The 21,432-nt window shown below is 38.4% G+C and overlaps 1 protein-coding gene across 1 annotated transcript in view; it reads right to left on the bottom strand.

The window, feature by feature from the left end:
• LOC140154901 (E3 SUMO-protein ligase RanBP2-like) overlaps nucleotides 1-21,432 on the bottom strand; it is a 52,405-nt gene that overhangs the window by 21,804 nt on the left and 9,169 nt on the right. The window contains 14 exon segments of the mRNA XM_072177560.1: nucleotides 318-455; nucleotides 765-825; nucleotides 1,683-1,804; nucleotides 2,545-2,668; nucleotides 2,972-3,338; nucleotides 4,065-4,209; nucleotides 4,427-4,506; nucleotides 4,888-5,038; nucleotides 6,089-6,236; nucleotides 7,161-7,318; nucleotides 7,875-8,036; nucleotides 8,674-8,736; nucleotides 9,648-9,754; nucleotides 10,590-10,815. Of these exon segments, the coding sequence (XP_072033661.1) occupies nucleotides 318-455; nucleotides 765-825; nucleotides 1,683-1,804; nucleotides 2,545-2,668; nucleotides 2,972-3,338; nucleotides 4,065-4,209; nucleotides 4,427-4,506; nucleotides 4,888-5,038; nucleotides 6,089-6,236; nucleotides 7,161-7,318; nucleotides 7,875-8,036; nucleotides 8,674-8,736; nucleotides 9,648-9,754; nucleotides 10,590-10,815 (2,052 nt within the window).

The following is a 21,432-nucleotide window of genomic DNA, read 5'->3' as shown; positions in this document are numbered from 1 at the left end:
TCCTGAGATTTAATAATCATATTTTTAATTCAATTGCATGCAAAAAGTGTCTAAACTGACAATGGGAAGTGTCCACACTGACCATTGAGCCTTTTATGCCACTATGTCAGGCTGACCAAGTTAAGAGAAGTATACAAATTCAAAATTGTTGTCCTACAAGCATAATCAATCTGGCTGATTCCAATTAGGTATAAATTGGCACATGTGTAAACATTACAAATAAGCCAAAAAATCAGGTTTGAAAAAAGTAAAAAATTTTCATTTTAAAAGATCGTACATTATGGCTTTAACATTGCCATTAAACATTAGTCACTTACCATAGCCTTAGTATAGAGAGCATTGGGTGTTTTAGCTCTGTCTATACATTCCAATGCTTCTTGGTGTTTACCAGCCTGGAATTTATGCTCTGACACCACCACTGACCCCTCATCAATGTACTCTTGAATTTGACTAGCCTAGAAAAACAAAAGGTGGTTATGTAGCTTAATACAATCACAAACAAGCCAGTAAATAAGTATCATTTGTTGGGAAGACTTGCCCAATTTAAAAGATAGATAACTATATCAGGGGTAAGTCGCCACATATAAAAAGAGCTGAAAAGGCTGAAAACAGCAAGCAAAAAGCTGTAAATTTGCAAATATCCTATACATTTGCACAGAGCATGTGTGTAAAAAAAAGTTGAAATCAAAACCAAAAAAGCTGCTAATTATCGTGTCATCAGGAATCACCAATTTGGTGTTTACGAGTAAAGTAAGAATGATTACCTCCATTTTTGTCTGCTGATATGGAAAGAATGGCTTCTTCTGCAGTGGTACAGTCTTATCGCTGAAATCAACAAGAAACAAAACATGATAATAGTGCATAGCTGCTGTCTTAAATTGTGAGGGTCTTTCAAAACATTCTTCCAGATTTGTGCCAATATTTTACATTTAGAAATGGTGGCCCTTCAAAAACAATCCTGTCTAGTGCCACACATTCCCCAGTCCATATCTTTGAACCACAAGTAGCCTGCAAAAGTTCGAATATTTTTTAAAGGTCAACTTTGGATGGGCAATTTAATTGAAATGACAGTCAAACTTCAAGCCATTGTTCATAATATTTTGTTGTCTTCAGTTATTTGTATATCAACCAAAGACATTATACACCAAGATTACCGGCTCAAATTGCACCATATGTAAAAATATGGCAAATCTACTATCTTGGGCTCATGGAGGCCCGAAACCAAACAATAATTTGCGTCTTTCAAGTTTGGGAATTTCAAAGGTTTGGACAAGCAGTGCTTAGTACCTGTTTTTGGCACAATGCATTTCACACAGAACACAAATAACCACCCACTTTGAATCAAAGTTTACAGAGTGCATAGCAAAATAATCAGGAGGAACATTAAGTTGCCTTCATGAGCAACTCACAAACTTGGAAAAGATGGTACTCTTTGATTCTACCTCATTGGTATCAACTAAAAACCAAAACAAGATTTAGTTTCACTTGTCAAATAGCAAAATCTTTAGCACAAGGTAAACATTGTAGTTGAATCTGGTCCTCATGAGTTCCATGTCAACACTAGAGGTATGACCAATTATGACAAGAATACAGACATGGTAAGTACTACTGTAAAGCACAATATTTATGTGGCACAAAAACAAAACTATTTAGAATGTTGGCTTTCCCTTCTACTCTCTTACCTTCCTAATAGTTTGAGTTGCTCCAAGGCAGTTTGCCAGTACAGTACACTCATCCGTTGATACGCCTCCCACTGCTCTCGTTTGTTCTGAGGGTCATCGCTTTGATTCTGAACTTCCTTCATCTAAAAAGAAAAGGAAAGTGGCGATTACAGAACTGATTTTAAATTCCACTTTGCTACTGAAGCTTGGATACGATCCTGATTCATCGGTGGGGGTCCAGGTGGATACCTTAACCTAGACCGTACCCCTGGCAGGGTCTAGGGGGACAGCCCAAGTAGGGTACCAGAAGCCTGTTGAAAAATTCTGGGTTTTGAACTTCATTAATATTGTGACAAAATAGTAAGCTTATACAAGTACATTGTTTTTGTGTGGTTTCACTCAAGTTCGGTTTGGCCAGTAAAGCTTCCTAACATCCATATACTGGGAAACAATTTTCAGATAGATTTTTCAATTTCATTTGATCGCCATGACAAGAGCTGTGACCTGATTCCATGCACTTTAGAAATACCTAATCAATGTGTGTATACGCTGGAATGAAGTAGCAATTTTCTGTTTTACCCCATTTGTTTGGCCCGAAAATTAAAATTATTTGACAGTCAAAACCAACAATATTTGGGAAAAAATAGAAATCTATTTCTAATGCAAAATTGCATCGCACATTATTGTTGACAGTATTGAAACCAACTTAAGGCAGCATAAGAACCTGGCATCACATGCCTTTTGGCTGGTTCAGGTATTGTGATTCATTCCAGGTAAGAAAATAAACAGGGGTCAATATGCCTTTAGTCCACGTTAAAACATATTACAAAAAAAGCTTGCAAGACTAGAAATCAATGTCTTACAATAGCTTTTGTATTCTTACCCTTGCATGGAATGTCCTCCCTAATTGAACCAACAGTGATGTTTCCATTCCATGGTTGATGCGACATCGCAACACCTCCAAACCTTTCTGAGCTGTCAGTCTCAACTTGGCACGATCACTGGATCTGAAGTAAAATAATTAAGAATTATGAACATTTGATTTTAATTCTGGACATGGTTTGTAATAAATTATCAGCAAAAGTTACAAATTCACCAGAACTTTGAACCAAAATGTACTGATGTGATTGTGATAAAATAAAAAGTATTTTGTACAATGAATATAAATCAGTAAATCAGCATAAATTATGTTGTAAATGTATATAGAACATGTTAATTTAATTTGAAGAAATCTGTGAACTATCCTCTTGAACTGGATACATAAAGCAAAACTATTTTCCTAAAAAAACTAAATGATTTGATTGACTTACTTTGCTTTGCCTGAGTAGAGTTGATGGAGTGCCAAATACCACTCCAACTGCTCATCAGAGCACAGATCACGATGCAACACTAGAGGGCGCTGTCTAGGAAGATCCTTGCTGATTAGTTGACGCTGATTCAGCAGCGACAGCATGGTAGTTGCTACGTGTACACTGGCATACAAGAAAGCTTCTATGTCCAAGAGTCGGATGTTGTCCACAGAGATGTTGTCTATGTTATTGGTGCTAAATAAGAGACGTCCAAAGATGCCTTCCACAAACGAGCCCAAATCTGGTAGGATGCCATCTTGCCGTATGTCCCACTGCAGACCTAACCAAACCAGACGGTGTGGGTCCGATGGTTTGTGCAAGACTGACACTGTCAAAGAAAAAACATAAGACGTTGATTAAATTTGTGGCCAGGCCTGGAATGAAATTTTATATCCTGGAAAGGTAAACATACTTCCCTCAAAAATTGTAAAATATCTAAACCGTATCAATATTCCTTTGCAATTCTTTATCTAAAGAAGCAAAATTTCTGCAGATTTCCTGCAGATGCCAAAATGTCACATTTTTTAAAGGCCTGCCTGTAATACTCAAGTGACTGCATAATTTATGCCAGGTGATAGCATATAGTACTACATTCAGAATATTTCCAGAACTTAGTTGGTTCCCACATTATCTTATTAACAACTTTTTTTTACATTTTTATTACTCTCCTTTGGAATGCTACCCAACCCTCTTGTTGGATCATGAAAATATATATCAGCACTTGTAGAAGTAACCAACAGTGACTTGTGGTGAAGGGGAGAGATTAACAGTAGTGGGAACCTTTCAGTGCCAATGTGCTAATTGTACTCATGAAAATGGAACAAGAAAATCAACAGTTCCAAGTAATTTTGACAGGGATTGCAGTTTATTATACTGCCATTATATTGGGGTTTAAAATTTAACACAAAGAAAACAGAAAAAATGCATACTTTTGTCAATATGCTATGTATCATCCTGTGAAAACGTCATTGCACAACATAATTGGTAAAACTATTACATTTGCAATTTCTTTACAAAGAACACTTATATCCCTTTACTTAAAATAGTTTCCTACCTTCATCATAATGGTATACTGTTTTAATAAGGTCTGGTAATTCTGGTGTATTAGTTAACAGAAAGCTATCGTCAACATGCAGTGATGACAAGTCTGTAACACCGCTATCATCACCAAACACCTGGTATAAAAACTGCTGTCGACCCTTTGAAAGCAAAAATATGAAAAACAATATGACATTTTCAAAGAGAATAGCATTTTCAATAGTTCCCTGTACATAAATTAAGTACATTAAATGTGAAGCATAAATGCTAATTTGAAGACAATAGAAGGAGTCTTAAGGAATAAGTACTGCTAGTGGAACAAGACAAACATTGTGCATTAAGCAAGTGATTTCATTATGACACTACTTCCTTACATACCTCTTCATTACACCACTGTTCAACACATTCCTCTAGCCAGTCTGTACTATGCTGCTTCACTAACCCATGAAGAACATGACCTGCAATACATACAAAATATACAGTGTGAGTGATAATCTGGGTAGGTACCTCATCTTATTTTCCCAAGTATCCTGCCTCCTACCATGCTGCTTCTGATCAATTAGGCCTAACAAGTTTGTATTGACCTTATAGCTTCAAAGTCAGGATCGGTCAGTCTGTCAGTTTACTTTTCTTTTCTTTTTTAAAAAATATTTTGCCACATACAATATTTAAAAACACAAGTAAACCAAAATTTGATGGCAAACAATGATTTAAAAGGCTTGTCAGGCTTGTTTTTTAATAGTTTACAAATATCTAAGAATGTTACACATATTTATTTAGGTTTAAATTGAACTGCTTTCCCTTGGTTTATTTTCTACCTATTTTTGTAGATAACTTACATATCTCACTAAGTCTTGAGCAGCCCATCTTGTAGAGATTAGCTAAGTTTTCATTCTTAGTGGTAGCATGATTCTCACTGGGAGACACCTGTAAGCTAACCAGGTAGGACACAGCAGCCATGCCCATTACATCATGCCAACGAACTTGATTCTGTCAAAACAATATACATGAAACATGTTATCTCGGTGTAGAAAATAATATTATCTAGCCTATATACCAAGCTTCCACAACTAACAAGTTACAACACATCAAATCCTGTAACTAATCATAAGTCCAAACTCAACCTAAATCCTATGAAAGAGTTACAATTGATGGCATGGGGACTACGTGTTTAGGATGTGCATCACATTTGCAACCACCTCTATGCGTGACAGGTAACATAATGAATCTGGATTTGCATCTCTTTGAACTAAGGTCATCAGTTATGTGACCCTTACCAAACCTGTAGACATCTCATGAGAGCTTGCCAAGTTGAACATACATCATTTTGTCATCATTTACGCATATAGCAATTAGCATGGAAATAAATCTGGCAAACCTACACATCTTTCTGTGTGACCTGAGCATGTGGCCCCTACCCAGCCCTCAATTTAAGATTTTTTTTTCTACCTTATCTTCCCTACCCAGCCCTCAATTTAAGATTTTTTTTCTACCTTATCTTCCCTACCCAGCCCTCAATTTAAGATTTTTTTTTTCTACCTTATCTTCCCTACTCAGCCCTCAATTTAAGATTTTTTTCTACTGCTGCAAAATTACACCTCACTTGTCAAATTGGGGTGCAATTCCTTCTCATGAGGTCAAATTTTAAATGCAGATTAACAAATGCTTGTGGTTGCTTATTATCACAACCCTGACAAAAATGTAAAAGTTATTGTCTAGACAACATGCAAACAATGTGCATGGGAGCAAGTTGGCACAGTGGTTGTTCCATCGCCTTGCACCACTGGAGTCCCAGGTTCAAGCCCCGGCCGTGCCCAAGGACTGTATGTGCACTTGGTTTATCCCTATCCATGCTCGCTCTTGCAGGTTTTCTCCGGGAACACTGGTTTCCTCACTGCTTTCACAATTGGTAATTAGTTGTTTAGCTATCAAAAACTTCCTTCACCCAATGGAATTTGGGGGAGCTGTAGAGAAGTTCCTTTTTAATTTGAGGGATGTCCCTACCCCCCTACCCAAACCTCCAGGCAGGTGCATGCTTACATTTGCTGCCATCTTCATAAGTAGTGAGCCGACATGGTAGTACATCTGGGCCTTCATTTCATTCAGGGTAATCTGCGCATGTGGCACTTCTGCACTGTACCGACTACTAGCTACACAATCATTGGCTTTCACTAAATCATGGTCCAACCTGCATAAAAACACAACAAGACAAATTCAGTGACATAAATTCTCTACCACATACAGAACAAATAATTGCTACTTTTCCACATTCCATCGCCTTTACTGGTCATGGCCATATCCAAATCAATGAACTCAAACTCCACCATGTTTTTATGTAAGTCATGAAGAAGAAATCATTATACCTTCAGATTGATTTGCCATGCTTTCAACAAACTAATTCTTAATGCATCCCATTTGCCATTGTAATGCAGTGTGCTGCTGATGCTGCTGCTGATGACGATGATGATGATAATGATGATGATGATGATTGTCATAAAACTCCAACCTTACATTGACATAGGAAAGTCAATGTATTCACGGTGCAAGAGACAAACCCATCATTGAACAAAACAGCACATATAAATACGTTTAACAGTACATAAACAATGAAATACATGTGTACCTAACAAAAAATAGATGTCAAGTAAACTTTAAAGCAACTTGTTTCAGAACTCATTATGAAAGTTTTAAGATTACATGCTTCCAGGATGCCAAATATTCAATTTTGCATAATTGCTAAAAATGACAGAGATTTAATTTTTTAGTCCTAGTGAGTGACAATGCAATATGGAAGATTTCCCATAGCATTACCCATGGGCCTATAATAGTTTCCCTAATCTATTTTCTTTCTACTATACACAATTACTGGCCTACGAATATCGCTTGGAGCTTGTGTTAAATTTGTGTTTTAGGTATGAAAATATATCTATAATCTTTGCTTGAATCTTGTTTGAATCTTTATTCACCCAACTTATAAGAAGCATACAAAGATGTTATGATTTGAGAAATGAATCTGATTTTATAAGATTGGAGAAGTGTTAAGATATACACACCCTGACAAATGTGTATCAATCTTACAATGTTATCATAATATACTAATAATCTGACATACCTTTTCAATATTTCTGCAGTTTGTGCGGTCGACAAATTTGGGTTTGCCAAACTCAACACAACCAGTCTATTGATTGCATATAACAGGCTGCAGTATGTTGTTATGCAAGCCACTTGAGCATGTTGGGACTGATCTCTACTCCATGATCTCAGCATTGTCTAAAACAAAGAATAACAAACAGATCATCAGACTTGCTTCAACTCTGGATATGCACAAATTATTTGATGTTTGTTACAGTGCAAGTCAATACAGTCCCAATTGTGGTTTGCATAAAAGTACGCACCAGTCATGCAAAGTGCAGTCAGCGTAGGCACTGTGCCAAACTGCATGTGGGTTGTGCTATATCAATCCACAATATCATGAGTCTCACCAATTAAAAAGTAGAACAAAGTATAGCAGTAGAGTGACTGATGATAGACACCACAACGTCTTCATTTATCCTCTAGATACCCCCCCTGAAGGTGGAAAGAGTTTTGTAATCACACCACTGAATGTGATGGTTGTATCTTCACATGCACAAATAAATATATATTCACATGCACAAATATTTATTTATGAACAAAAGTTTGTAACTTTGTATGTTATCTCAACTAACTTTATAGATTCTTTTTCCCCAAGCCAAAATATCAGCAAATTGCCAAAGCCAGGAATCGAACCTGGGACTGCCTGCACCAGAGACAATTACCCTAACCCAGTCTTCCTAAAGATACTTACTAGATAGACATTGATTGCCTGTTCCCACCATCCCTGATGGTCATCAAACAGGTGGGTCGTCTCTACCTTAACACATAGTTGTTTAGCATCATTCAGACGACCTAGCTCAATGAGAACTAACAATAACTGTATGTGCAGGTTACAATCACTTGGGAAAGAACGCTGTAAAACAACAAAACAATTTGTTTACTCAACTACGACTATATTTGTCAAGGGGAAGCTTAAAATATGTAGAAAAATGTCAACTGAAGGGATAGTTTTCATATTAAAGACCTGTTGGAGGTGTTGCCAAATTCTGTGAAAAAAGTGCTGTATTGGACATTCTTCTGCAGTTGCAAAGCCCAAACAGAAAACCTTGATAAAAATTACTGTCTGGGTGAAACCCTGAAAAGAAAAGATTTTTTAACAACTTATTATCAGATCTTTTTTTTTCCAAATTTCTTTCCTTTTATTTTCCCATCTTAATTTATACTTGCACACATATGTTGATTTGTCCCGTGTATGTTTTCATTATTATTCTAATTTCTCTTCATTCCATTCTTGTCATTTTTGCTGTTTTCTTCACTAGATCATTTGTAATGCTAGTTACTACTAGTGCTACTTGTTGTTTTTACCTAGTAAAAGGGATGTTAATGCTCCCGAAACGTTGGCCGTTTCGTCTTTTTTAACCAAGATTTTGGATGTTGTTGTACATATTAAACAGTTTTAACATCTTAATTTTGTCTGACCTTTTTCTAGGACCTGGGATACCAAGATACTATGGACTTTGTTGCCCTGCCAAAGTCCTTGATTTACCTACCAATTTAGCACGCAAGTACTGCTCCAGCTCATTCAGTTTTCCACTAGCTCGGAATATATGCTCCTGTTGGAAAATGGAAGAAAGCAATGAAAGTAACACCCAGTGATAGAAATAAGCCAACATTTTTAAGGGATATCTGGCCCCCTTAGGCCTGAAAATCTACAGGTCTTCAATAATGTTTTACAGACTTGAACTCAAATTTTAAAATAAGTATCATATTTTCAACAATCCACCAACTTAATACAAAAAGGTGCAAGCTGCAAGTAAATGTCAAGTTGACCACTTGAGATGGTATTGGTTATTGATCACCAGGAATGCATTACAGAAAAATCAACATCTTACAATGTGCTGCATAAAAATGCATTTTACACAAAGCAGGTCAACTGCAGGGTTCAAATTCACAATCAATTGCGGGATCCTATTTAGGTTCTCGCGAAGGGCTTTTTGCGCGAACCTTTGGTTCTCATCAAAAACAGGCTTTTGATTCCTGCAAAATATTGAGAAAAACAGGCAAAATCATAAGGCTGTCACCACCTTCCCTCATGTACCTGGCCTTTGCAGTTGTTCTTCAGGACAGACAATGCATGTTGCTTTCACTGCCCTTTCACAACAATGCTCAAACTTAAAACTAGTTGTAAGTCCATGGATTTCCATTTGTGACTGTACAATAATTTTACAGCTAAAATGAAGAAAACTTCACCTGTATTTCCCAACAGAATTATATTTTTGGAATAATAAGATTATAAAATCATATTTCCGTTGTAAGTAAAGGAAAGTAAAATGTAACACGACCTGCGATCTGAGACTTGGAAGCTTACGAGAACCAATTTTGGTTCTTGTAGTTGTAATCCAGCTAGAACCTTCAGGAGAACCGGTTCTCGGGTTCTCGTCAGATTTGAATCCCTGTCAACTCTATTTTCACCTAACACTGATATGACAATCCAACTCTTGTCTCTCCCACCCAAACTGCTTACCCTGATTTTATGCACTGTTTCATGACCTGGATAGTACTTCTCTGCTTTTTCTGCCCAATAGCGATGACGTTCAGGCTCACACCTCACTTTACAATATAGCTCTGCAACTGTTTGAAATTTGAAAACAAGATTTTATTATACCGTACCTGATTTTTCTCTCCTTTATAGCCTTTGTATTTATCACAGAATACAAACCACGTTTATTTTCTAACTTGTGTTACTAAGTATATATTATTTAAAAGGCATGTTGGTACTTTGTGGTTTCTTGACGTTTTTCTAGAAACACAAAATTACCCAAAATAGGCAAATACCTAGGATTTATTAGCCAACAGGGAAGGTGCTATGGTTACCCAGCTTTCAGGGGTGGTAAATTCTCCAACGAGCTTTTTCCAATTAAGTGTTTCTATTTTAAGCTGTAAGTGTTTCTAACATTGCCTAAATTTAAAAAAAATAAACACTTTATCAAAAAATCCTGGCAAGAGAATAGAGATTAAGCTTTACATGTAGCTTATTTACTAATCATAGAACGGCATCAGCACCTTGATTGTGAGCTAAATTTTTTTAAAAACATTTGGCAAAATTTTGGGAATTAAAAAAAAATAAAGAAAAACATCAGAATTGTTATAATTCTTATAAGACTCTTAAAATAAGTGGAGAAAATACTTTTCTTTGTTATGGTTAAAGATTTAAATGAAGAGACCTGATTAATTTGACACAGGAGCCTTTTTCCTGCAAGGGTCAGTGTAGTATCCGAGTCAACTACAAAGACTGAAAATGTGGTGGAAAATTATTGCTCACATTTGATTGATTTATCTTGATTTATTTCCAGGCGTGATTTTGGAAAGCCACACATATTTTACCTGGGACCATGAGTCAGTGAAATTTATGAACACCTTTTTATCTCACTCCTCTCGGAATAAATTCAAGCCTTGATCAAAATACCTTTCAAGATAAGGTCCTTCTGCATGTCATTTAGTTCCAGAGCTCTCCTGTACCCTTCAATGGCCTTCGGTACATTCTGCATAGCCTCACTGATCTGACCGAGTAGTTTATGAGCACGAGCATCGTTAGGTTTAGCCGACACGTAATTCTGACAGTACGATAGTGCAGTGCTGTATTCCTTAGCTTGGTAGTACAGACTGGCCACATGAAAGCCTTTCAATTGAAGCTGTATGGAAAATTAGTGCATGTATGATTTTAAAAAACATCTCATGATACCAAATAATTATAATACCGTACATAATATAAACAGATTTTCAGCTTACTGTGCATGTATATTGGTCACGCAGATGCATCATTCAATGCAAGCCCACGTCATCATACATCAACACTCTGTACAAGGATACAAGGATACCAAATCAACAAAGTATAACATCATAATACAGGGTAGGCATGTTCATCACCACTTTTTGAATATCGTATATCGCCAGCAAAATTTGTCGCGATAATCGATGAGGGAAGCTTAAAAACATTTTATTTGACCAAGTTGCTTGTTTTGATGTTTTGGGAGACTGTGAGGGATCCCAGCAAACGGAAGACGGAGCCTATTCTTGACTGTGTAATATTCCTTCAACACGCTGCCGTACGGTAACATTTTTATACGATGGACAGATAGTATCAGTTTGTGAATGAGGACATCGTATAAGTAGGTATGCTAGGTGAATTCAAATTTGCCATCAAACTGCATCATTTTATATATCAAATCAAAGCCCTTGAGTAAAGAAAGCCAAAACTGAAAACCTTTTTGTCATACAATGTAGCACTTTCCGTAGCAAAGTTACATCTTGTCAAAGATTGACTTTCATCAAAAAGATTCTGCTAGCAAAATTCCCCAAAACAGCATTTCGGTGGTGTTTCTAAATCTTAGTCTCATGATGATAGCAGTCAACCACCTCGGCCATTCTGAACTCAAACAACTGTCACTCCACTACCTTAGCTGATAAACAATTCTCCTTTGGAGGTCTGTTAGGGCACTCATTTAGCTACAAAATGACACCAAACACACTACAAATTGTACAATACCTTTTGTTTAAGCAGAGATATATAACAATTTGAACGAGTCTCGATTTGGAAAAGCGTAACAAAACCACCATTTTTGGGTGGCGAGTTCAAAACGCGTGGCCATTTATACTATAGGTTTCCTTGACCGGCCTGTCCAATCTGTTCTTTTAAATTTCTATGTAAATATGTATTGTGTTTGGGCCCCGGTCAAGGCGAATTTGGCTGACTTAGCAAATGTGTTTACTAAGGTTTACCTCCTCATACCTATATTCAAATTAAGTAATTCTTGGCCAGACTGGAACATGCGCGTTGCGGCCATGTAGTGTACTAAGCGTGTACGCAGTGTAAGGCGCGAGTATACTTTCTTCTGTACCGCGCTATATTTGTGTGTGTATATCGCGGAGCCACTAGCGTACAGTGTTCCAGTTTGGCCAAGAATTACTTAATTTGATTATAGTATAAGTTCCTTGACCTTGTACTATAGCCAAAATAACAAATTCTCGATCATGAGAGGATGTACCTTCTGCGTCAGCGTACTTTTCATAGAATAACACAATCGCGCGACCTGCATGACCGAACCTTGACCTTGCCTAGCAACGACCGTGTGATTGGTCATTGGTTAATTTTCGAAAGCTGTGTTTGCGCCGTAAGCATCGGTATTTGCGTATAATTAAAGACAGAGATAAAAAGAATTGATCGCGTCTGATGTCATCTGTCAATCAAACTCGAGCACGGTTTGTTTACAAATGTCGTGATGATGACTTGCTGAACCCGGCGGTATACCCGGTCGCCTTATATTCAGGCCTCAAAATACTCTTTTGAATAGGAGGGCTATTTTTGACAGATTCCATGAAAAATAGCCCTCATGTGTGTATTTTGCCATTGACAATTTTCTTTCCATGGGGGCTATTTTGGGAAAATTGAGGCGAATCGCCTTTGCCCCGTGAATTTTGACCCCTGCTTATATTGTTAATTTTGCACTTTGAAACATGCAAACCAGGGTTCAGTTTTTGCCGGCAAAAACCTGTTTTGGCCAGCAAAGTGGCAAAAACCTGGCAAAAACTGTCATTTTTTGCCAGTTTTTGCCTGGTTTAAACCGCAAAATGGCAAAAACTCACATATAGTCACTCAAATATTAAAAAGTGGCACAGAAAGCTCATAAACAGTACGGTAACACACAACTTTTAATGAATCATTCAACATATTTTTTGTCTCATCAAGTCCTTGAAATGAAAAAGTTTTGAATTTGATACATGCCACATTTCAGTTAAATGCACTTGGGCAATGAAAACGCATGCATGCCTTTAATTTCTTACTATATTGCTTACAAAATCTGGCCTTGTTACACTCGAGAACTTATTTTTGCAACTTACTAATTTGTTTTGAGATGTAAAAACTGAACTATAAATCACTTTTTTAGTTTTTGCCATTTTTGCCGACAAAAACTGGCAAAAACTGTTTTTGCCAAGTGGTTAAAACCGCGGTTTTTTCCACCTGCGGCAAAAACCTGCGAACCCTGATGCAAACCATCTCAAAAGTTAGGTCTTTATAGCATGATAGTAGGAAACTTTCTTTGGCGAAGGCACCATGTCAACAATGCCTAGAAAATGCACCGGATAGATCGGTCTTCCTTTTCATGTTTTACGCGCTATTAACCTGTGTTAACCAATCAAGGATCGTAATTGACAGTGACATCAGACGCGATAAATTCTTATATTATAATCTCGGTCTTTAATTATACTACGCTCGACGCAAATAACTGTGCGTACTCAAGTTGGCTCTCATGATCGAGAATTAATTATTTTGGCTATAGTACCGTACCAACTTGTGTGACATGCGACCCCCGCATGCGACCATATACATTCATGACATGATTAGCCATTATCATTACATGCATGTATCATGTCACATGTGCATGTGTTATTTTGGTACGGTACCATTGATTGTCTAAACTCTAAGTTTCTTAATGCTCTTTTACACAGTGATACCAAATTTGCAGATGTTCCTTGAAAACACCCAAAAGTGTCGTCCTCCCTAATTTTTTTAAGTATAAAATGATCATGCACGGTGAAACATGGAAACTGAATGTAAAACTAAATTAAAAACCGGTACTCACTTAAATGCTGGCGCTGTTTCCTTTATGCGTTTTAGTGACTCTACTGAGTCGATCTGCGTCAATTTACTCCTTTGAGCGGAAGCATATTTTGGTAATATTTATGTGAAACAGTATGTATACATTAATGAGTAAAAAAAACCGGAAAACTTTGTTTTCGTAATGTACACTAAGTTTTCATGTCATGCAATGTGTAGAGATTTCGCCATAGTCGTTTACATTATGGGAATCGAACATGCTGTTGATGAACCAATTATGTCGAATCATATTATATCGCCGGTCTAAATAAAATCATAAAATTACGTGGCATTCATTTAAAACACACTACTTACATCTATTTACTATAAAAAGTATAATTTATTTGATATTATGTATTAAATGTTATATATGATATCATAAAATTTCATATCTTGAAATTACCAAAATATACAGACAAATCAATTTTAAAATTAGGAGCACAGACTGCACGTTAGAATATTCTCTATTTCCCTCTTTCTTTTCCGATTTGAAATTTATTTTGTGCACAGGGAGCGGATTCAGGCTCCGTCATTAAATCTTCCATTTCCGCCCTATACCCCTCTGGCCGGCTCCTTGTCCCTCCCGGACCTCCAGTCCCCACGTGTCTCACGCCCCTCCACATACACACCCCGTCCATCCGGGAGGGGATTTTAAAATTTCCCACCGTCGTACACTTGTTTCAACTTTAGGTGGGAGGGCCCCCCCTTTACAGATCTCATAAATTTCAGCCCCCCCCCCTTTTGACATGAAAATTTTATGGGTCAACCCGCCCATAGAAAAGCATAGGCCTAAACTCAATTTTCCCAGGAAAATTTGTGGTCATATTTTTCAGCCCCCTTTGGAGGGTCAAAACTTTTGGAGGGTCAAAACGTGATGCACATAAGTTACCGTGGGCCTATAGGCCTAGGCCTACCTAGGTGGCCTACCGGCAGTGTTCGAAATAAGCACTTATCCTCTTGTCCTCTTGTCCAAAAATCACTGGGGACAACCATATTGAGCTATGTAGGCTACTTATCCCTGGACAACCACTAAGTTAGATTATTTGCACTCAAAAACATGACATAGGGGGCCTATATTTTGGGGACAACCAAAATGTTTTGAGGACAAGCAGAATTCATAATAGTTGTCCTCGGGAAAACCTCCATATTTTCCTTATTTCGGACACTGCCTACGGTGCCGTAACACAGCAAAATAGGTCAAGTATAAGCCTACCATTGAGGCCTATTGACCTTGAACTATTTTGCTGTGGTAACGAAACAATCTTATCCTTAGGGAGTGTTCATTAATAGGGGCCTACTTTGGTGGGGGGGGGCTGGTCTCCTCAAATGTTTTGCTAGAGAACTTTTTTGACCCCCTCGATGGACCGCTAAACTTTTTTGACCCCCCTCTTTTGACAGACACAATTTTGGGTTTTGAAGAGGAAATTTTTTTGCCCCCCCCCCCCCCCACCTTTCCTACCACCTAAAACCTTTTGTTCCCCCCCCCCTCTTTCTTTTAAGGTCCAAAACTTTTTTGGCCCCTCCTTTACCAGCCCCCCCACCAAAGTATTTCTGAACACTCCTAGTATTTGACTTGATTTATCAAACGAACATTACACCTCTTTTGGCAAAATCAGAGCACTTTGATTTTTGACCCCTGATAGAGCCAAAAACGCCACGGTGACCTTTAACCTTTTAACTCAAGAAACGACACGTCCTAGATATGTCAAACTAGGCCTATAGGCTACATTTTCTGAATCCTTGTGACTCAGTGGAATAGGCCTAGGCTACATGGGAATGGTACACAATTTGAGCAACTTTGAAATTTGACACTGTGCAAAGTTCGATGACCCCTAAGCCTATATTCCCCCCAACCCACCCTAAGATGCGCGTTTACCTGAATTTTTCTGTTCTAATTGTATTGCTCATCATCATAAAGTCAGCACATGTTTGTTTCGAAATAAGTCAAAGAAAGCCAGGTCTACGGATCAAGCGGAAAAGCGGAAGTAGGGCCTAAAGATGAAAGAACTTGAAAGTCGAAGAAAGGAAGGAAGAAAGAAACTAAAGAAACAATGAAAGAAAGGATGTAAGGAAGAAAGAAAGAACTAGACAGTGTGGTCTAAGACCACAAGCCCAGCCTGAGGTGTGACCCTTAATGACCAAAATCTAACCATCCATTGGCTAATGTCAATGCATGTGTGCACTGTGCACGTAGCATCAAGGTATTTCGTTTTATACCGAAGTGAGCCCTTCATGACCATTGACGTCGGTATGACCCCAAATAAAAAAATACCACATATACATTGGGTAAACACAATTCATGTGTGAACATACCGTACCATAACTCTCGTATGTTTTTCTTTTAACTAATAAAAATTTTTGAAGGTATTTCGTTTTTATACGGAAGTGACCCCTTAATGACCTTTGACCCCAAATAAAAAATACCACATATGCATTGGGTAAACACAATTCATGTGTGAAATATACCAACACTCCGCTTTTTCAGGCTTAGCTAATAATTTAAGTAGTCCCTTAATGACCTTTGACCTCAAATCTGTGTATGATTTACAGACTGTGTAATAAAGTGATTTAAAGGGGTATTCTGCATGGTGAACTAAATCAGAAGTAGGTTATTGTGGTCTTTGTAAAATCTTTTGTTTTCAGTGGGGGGGGGAGGGGTAGGGAGTTGAGTTAGCAAACCAACTCATTTTGAGGTTCACCCCCCCACTCTAAAGACCACAATAATCAGAAGCATTATGAAACGTGTTTTCTACATACGTTCATTTATCATTTAACATGTTTAAAACAATGGACTGAACTCGTTTCTTGTTTTATTTTATTTTCTTTCATTCATTCATCAATAATCAAATTAACAACATAGCCTACAAAAAGACAATTGCTTGAGCGAGCTGGCCTAAATTCCAGTTTCCCCTCCCACTCTACATTTTAGGCTGTTCACTTTTATGTGGTTCTCATAGGCCTACTCGTTTCAGTGGGGACACCGGGCCCGGCCCCTGATTGCTACTAATAGAGCTGTCCCTAGGGCTGTCCGAACCCCGGGTGGCACTTAACACAAATGACCATACGGGTACCGGTATGTTCCCCCGGAAAGACCCCGCAGCTCCGAAAGATTGGCCCGCCTTGTACCAAGCTCTGAAAGACCCTTGATTTTGAAAATTTCAGATACCCCAAAATTGCTCATTCCTCAGTTTCTGGTTTTTCAGGCGATTTTCAACCATCAAGCCAAGAAATCAGCATGTTAAGGCTCGTCCCATCAGAACCCAAGTGTGTGTCCGAGCTTGTCCGCCCAGACCGACCGGTTAATAATCAGTTCTTCTGGGACAACGTATCAGCGTGCAAATCAACCAAGCATGGGAGACACTGTAATGTTGATTAGTGATTACATAATTATATAGAGGGCGGCATGATGGCAGACTGTAGGGTTCGAGCAGACCAGTGGAGCAGCCACTCACCGGTACATGTTTATAGTAGGGTCACATATAGGGTTTTCGTGGGCTCAAGAGCAGGTTGATAGCGGTTCTGTGAGATAATTAAGATGAACTCCTTCCTGCTCCTCCCCAAAATGTGGGATAAATCCAGGAGGTGGTAAATCCATAGCTGAGACGAATACAATTTCACGCATTCCTACACTTCAATGGCAGCCATATAGCTGGGTCCCGGGAGCTGGGTCCCCGCCGGCTCCATCTCACCTAAAATGTGAAATGATGCGGCCTTGGAGGGTATTTTAATTTTATCACCCGTGTTACACGTAGACAAAAGAATGATGACAGTTTACAACACAAAAGAATCGATTTTTACATAGTGCAGTTTTGTCCACGGCAAATTCACCGTGACCTTTTCAGTCATAAACCCGCTTAGTGAAGATTAAACCGAAATATGCAGTACGGATACCGTACTAAACCATTATAGTAATCGACTGTCCAATGCACATTTCTTACCACGTGATAATATTAATCCAATGAGCGATCGGAATTGTCCGCACGGTCGACTAATCCAATCGATAATGACACTATTGACGGGTGGAGCTCCACTGACTGAGTTTTGGGGATTTTTCACTGGTTTGCTACTATGCTAATAATTTAAAGATTGACATGTAGACAATAAACCATACTTGATTGACAGAAAGTACTAAATTTGTACCTATTACGGTTTGGTGGCACTTCTCTTCCAAACGCGACCAAGTCAGGGCGGCCCGGTGAAGTAAAATGTGCATTGGATTAACACGGGAGTTTGGATAAGATTGTAGATTTCCTTCTCATACAAATGCATGGTCCCCGTAATTAAAGCTTGTACCGGATTAAAAATTCAGATATTTTGAAAAGAATAAGTAATTGAAACATAGAGCAAGTACTAAAATCAGAGCTTTTATACTTTTTGATATATGACGCTAACTAGTTCATCTCCTATACCCACAGCACAGCGCTACTAGTACGGGTCAATTACCTATGTGAGTGCCCCTGTGTTGTGTGCATACTTGTAGTTAACAATAACTGCATGATGAAGCGGCTTTAATCCACCGGTTTGGTGGCACTTCTCTTCCAAACGCGACCACAGGAAATGCCCTTGAAGCAAAATGTGCATTGGATTAACACGGGAGTTTGGATAAGATGGTAGATTTCCTTTCTCATACAAATGCATGCTACCCCGTTATTAAAGCTTGTACCGGGTTGAAAATTCAGATATTTTGAAAAGAATAAGTAATTGAAACATAGACAAAGTACTAAAATCATAGCTTTTATACTTTTTTCATATATGACACTAACTAGTTCATCTCCTATAGCTACAACACTGCGCTAATAGTAGGGTTCAATTGCCTATTGTGAGTGCCCCTGTGTTGTGTGCATACATGTAGTTAACAATAACTGCATGATGACCATTTTCGTCTAACATGTCTAAGTTTTCCGGGCCCTTGTCCTCCCGGGGGGGGGGCACTCAACTTTGGAAGTGACGGTATGTGCCTGTCAATAGGCCCCCTCTTTTGAAGTCGACTATACCCGATGACCCCCCTTTTTTTGGTTGCGGCTACCCAATGATCCCTTTTTTTGGTTGCGGCTACCCAATGACCCCCTTTTTTTGGTTGCGGCTACACAATGACCCCTTGAATAGCATCATCAAAATGACACAAAATAATGCTGAAACTTTCAATTAAATTCTCTTATTTCAACAAATTTCTATTGAAAATTTGGAACAAGAAAATAGAATTTTGCTCCATTTTTTCAAAATTTTCTACCCGATGACCCTTATTTAAAAAAATCTTATACCCAATTACCGCCTTAAAAAAATGTTATACCCATGACCACCTTTTTCATTTTGTTTGTACTCGATGACCCCCCCCCCTTTTAAAAATAACGTTTTGTACCCGATAGGCCCCTATTTAGCGAGATACCCGTCACTAAAGTTGAGTGCCTCCCGGCCTTGTACCCTCCCCACCCCTGAAAAAGTCTTGATACGCGCAACTCCAGAAAATAATAATAAACTAGGCAGTAGCCGCAGCTCCTGTGAGAAGTCAGCCCCCCCCTTGCTGGCCGCCCTGATATTTGAGATTTTTGGCTTTTTTTGTTGTATTTTTGACCATTTTCGTCAAAGTTTGCTCTCCTTAAAGGTTGTCTTGCCCCCCGCCCCGAAGAGAGCTAGTTACGCCGCCGCCGGCAACTAGACTAGGTAGGACCCGCTGCTGTATGCAGTGGCGTAGCTGCCGGGGGGGGGGGCAGGGGGACAATTGCCCCCTGGCAAAAATGGCCTATTTGTATATAGCCTATTTGGCCCCGCCCCTAGTGCACGGGAAAAAGAGGAAGAGAGATGAAAAAGAGAGGAGAGAGGGAGAGGAGGGGGAAGAGAGAGGATCAGGATCGATTTTGACTTCTTGAAGACAAAGAAATAGAAAGCTTGCACAAAAGCAGCAATAGGAGCAGTAAATTATAAAAATAAAACAATAAAAGGGCCAACCCAAAAAGAAAAGTCGAAAAAAGGTGGTCAAGAAGGCTGTGTACGACATGTTTCTTGTATTGCATGCCCCAACCGATACCGACACAAAATTGGCTGATTTAGTTATTTACCATTGAGCTATTTCAAACTTATAGGGCCGGATTTACCATTAGACCAGGTGGGCCGGGCCCAGGACCCCGAAAACACCATGTTTTGGACGAAATGCAACATTTTGCTGGGCTTCACGCAGCACTGGCCTTCTACGTAAATTTACATAAAATTTACCTTCATTTTGGTCTAAAATTGGAAATTTTAGCAGCTAAGCGCGCAGTAAGAATTATGGCCAAAATTAATTTCTATTAAGACCAAATTAGTAAAAGGCAAATTTTTTCTCATGAGATGGCAATTTCTTTGAAAAAGTAATAACCCAGTTTATATAGGCCTACCATTTCCCCTCTTGGGCTACTGTATTGCAAAATCTAAACTTATTTCCTGTGTTTTTTATTTTCTTTGATATTTTTACTCTCACAGTACCTTTTTCGATGGGGGGGTGCGTCGCACCACCGCACCTACCAACATTTTTGTTTGGTGGATTTGGGCCTGCCCCGCCCATATTGGTATATCCCGGGGACCTATAATATGCTACGGTTCCTCGATCGGATCTATAAAAGTTTGCAATTTTTGCACCAAGCTGTTTTATTTTTTTTCCAAAAGTTGTATTGTTTTATTTTTGCCAAAAGTTGTTTAATTTTTGCCAAAATTTTTTATTTTGCCAAAAAAATGATGAATTTTGGCCTTACATTTTCATTTGTAGGCCTATTTATTTTAAAAAGTGACAATTCAGCGAGGATTTTACAACAATTTTGAGAAAACTAGGCTTTATGTCACCAAAGTGTCAACAAATGTCGTGATGATGACTTGCTGAACCCGGCGGTATACCCGGTCGCCTTATATTCAGGCCTCAAAATACTCTTTTGAATAGGAGGGCTATTTTTGACAGATTCCATGAAAAATAGCCCTCATGTGTGTATTTTGCCATTGACAATTTTCTTTCCATGGGGGCTATTTTGGGAAAATTGGGGGCGAATCGCCCTTTGCCCCCGTGAATTTTGACCCCTGCTTATATTGTTAATTTTGCACTTTGAAACATGCAAACCAGGGTTCAGTTTTTGCCGGCAAAAACCTGTTTTGGCCAGCAAAGTGGCAAAAACCTGGCAAAAACTGTTTTTGCCAGTTTTTGCCTGGTTTAAACCGGCAAAAATGGCAAAAACTCACATATAGTCACTCAAATATTAAAAAGTGGCACAGAAAGCTCATAAACAGTACGGTAACACACAACTTTTAATGAATCATTCAACATATTTTTTGTCTCATCAAGTCCTTGAAATGAAAAAGTTTTGAATTTGATACATGCCACATTTCAGTTAAATGCACTTGGGCAATGAAAACGCATGCATGCCTTTAATTTCTTACTATATTGCTTACAAAATCTGGCCTTGTTACACTCGAGAACTTATTTTTGCAACTTACTAATTTGTTTTGAGATGTAAAAACTGAACTATAAATCACTTTTTTAGTTTTTGCCATTTTTGCCGACAAAAACTGGCAAAAACTGTTTTTGCCAAGTGGTTAAAACCGCGGTTTTTTCCACCTGCGGCAAAAACCTGCGAACCCTGATGCAAACCATCTCAAAAGTTAGGTCTTTATAGCATGATAGTAGGAAACTTTC

Source organism: Amphiura filiformis, chromosome 6 (genome assembly GCF_039555335.1).
Source record: "Amphiura filiformis chromosome 6, Afil_fr2py, whole genome shotgun sequence".
NCBI lineage: Eukaryota > Metazoa > Echinodermata > Ophiuroidea > Amphilepidida > Amphiuridae > Amphiura > Amphiura filiformis.
This window is presented reverse-complemented; position numbering and strand designations above follow the sequence as displayed.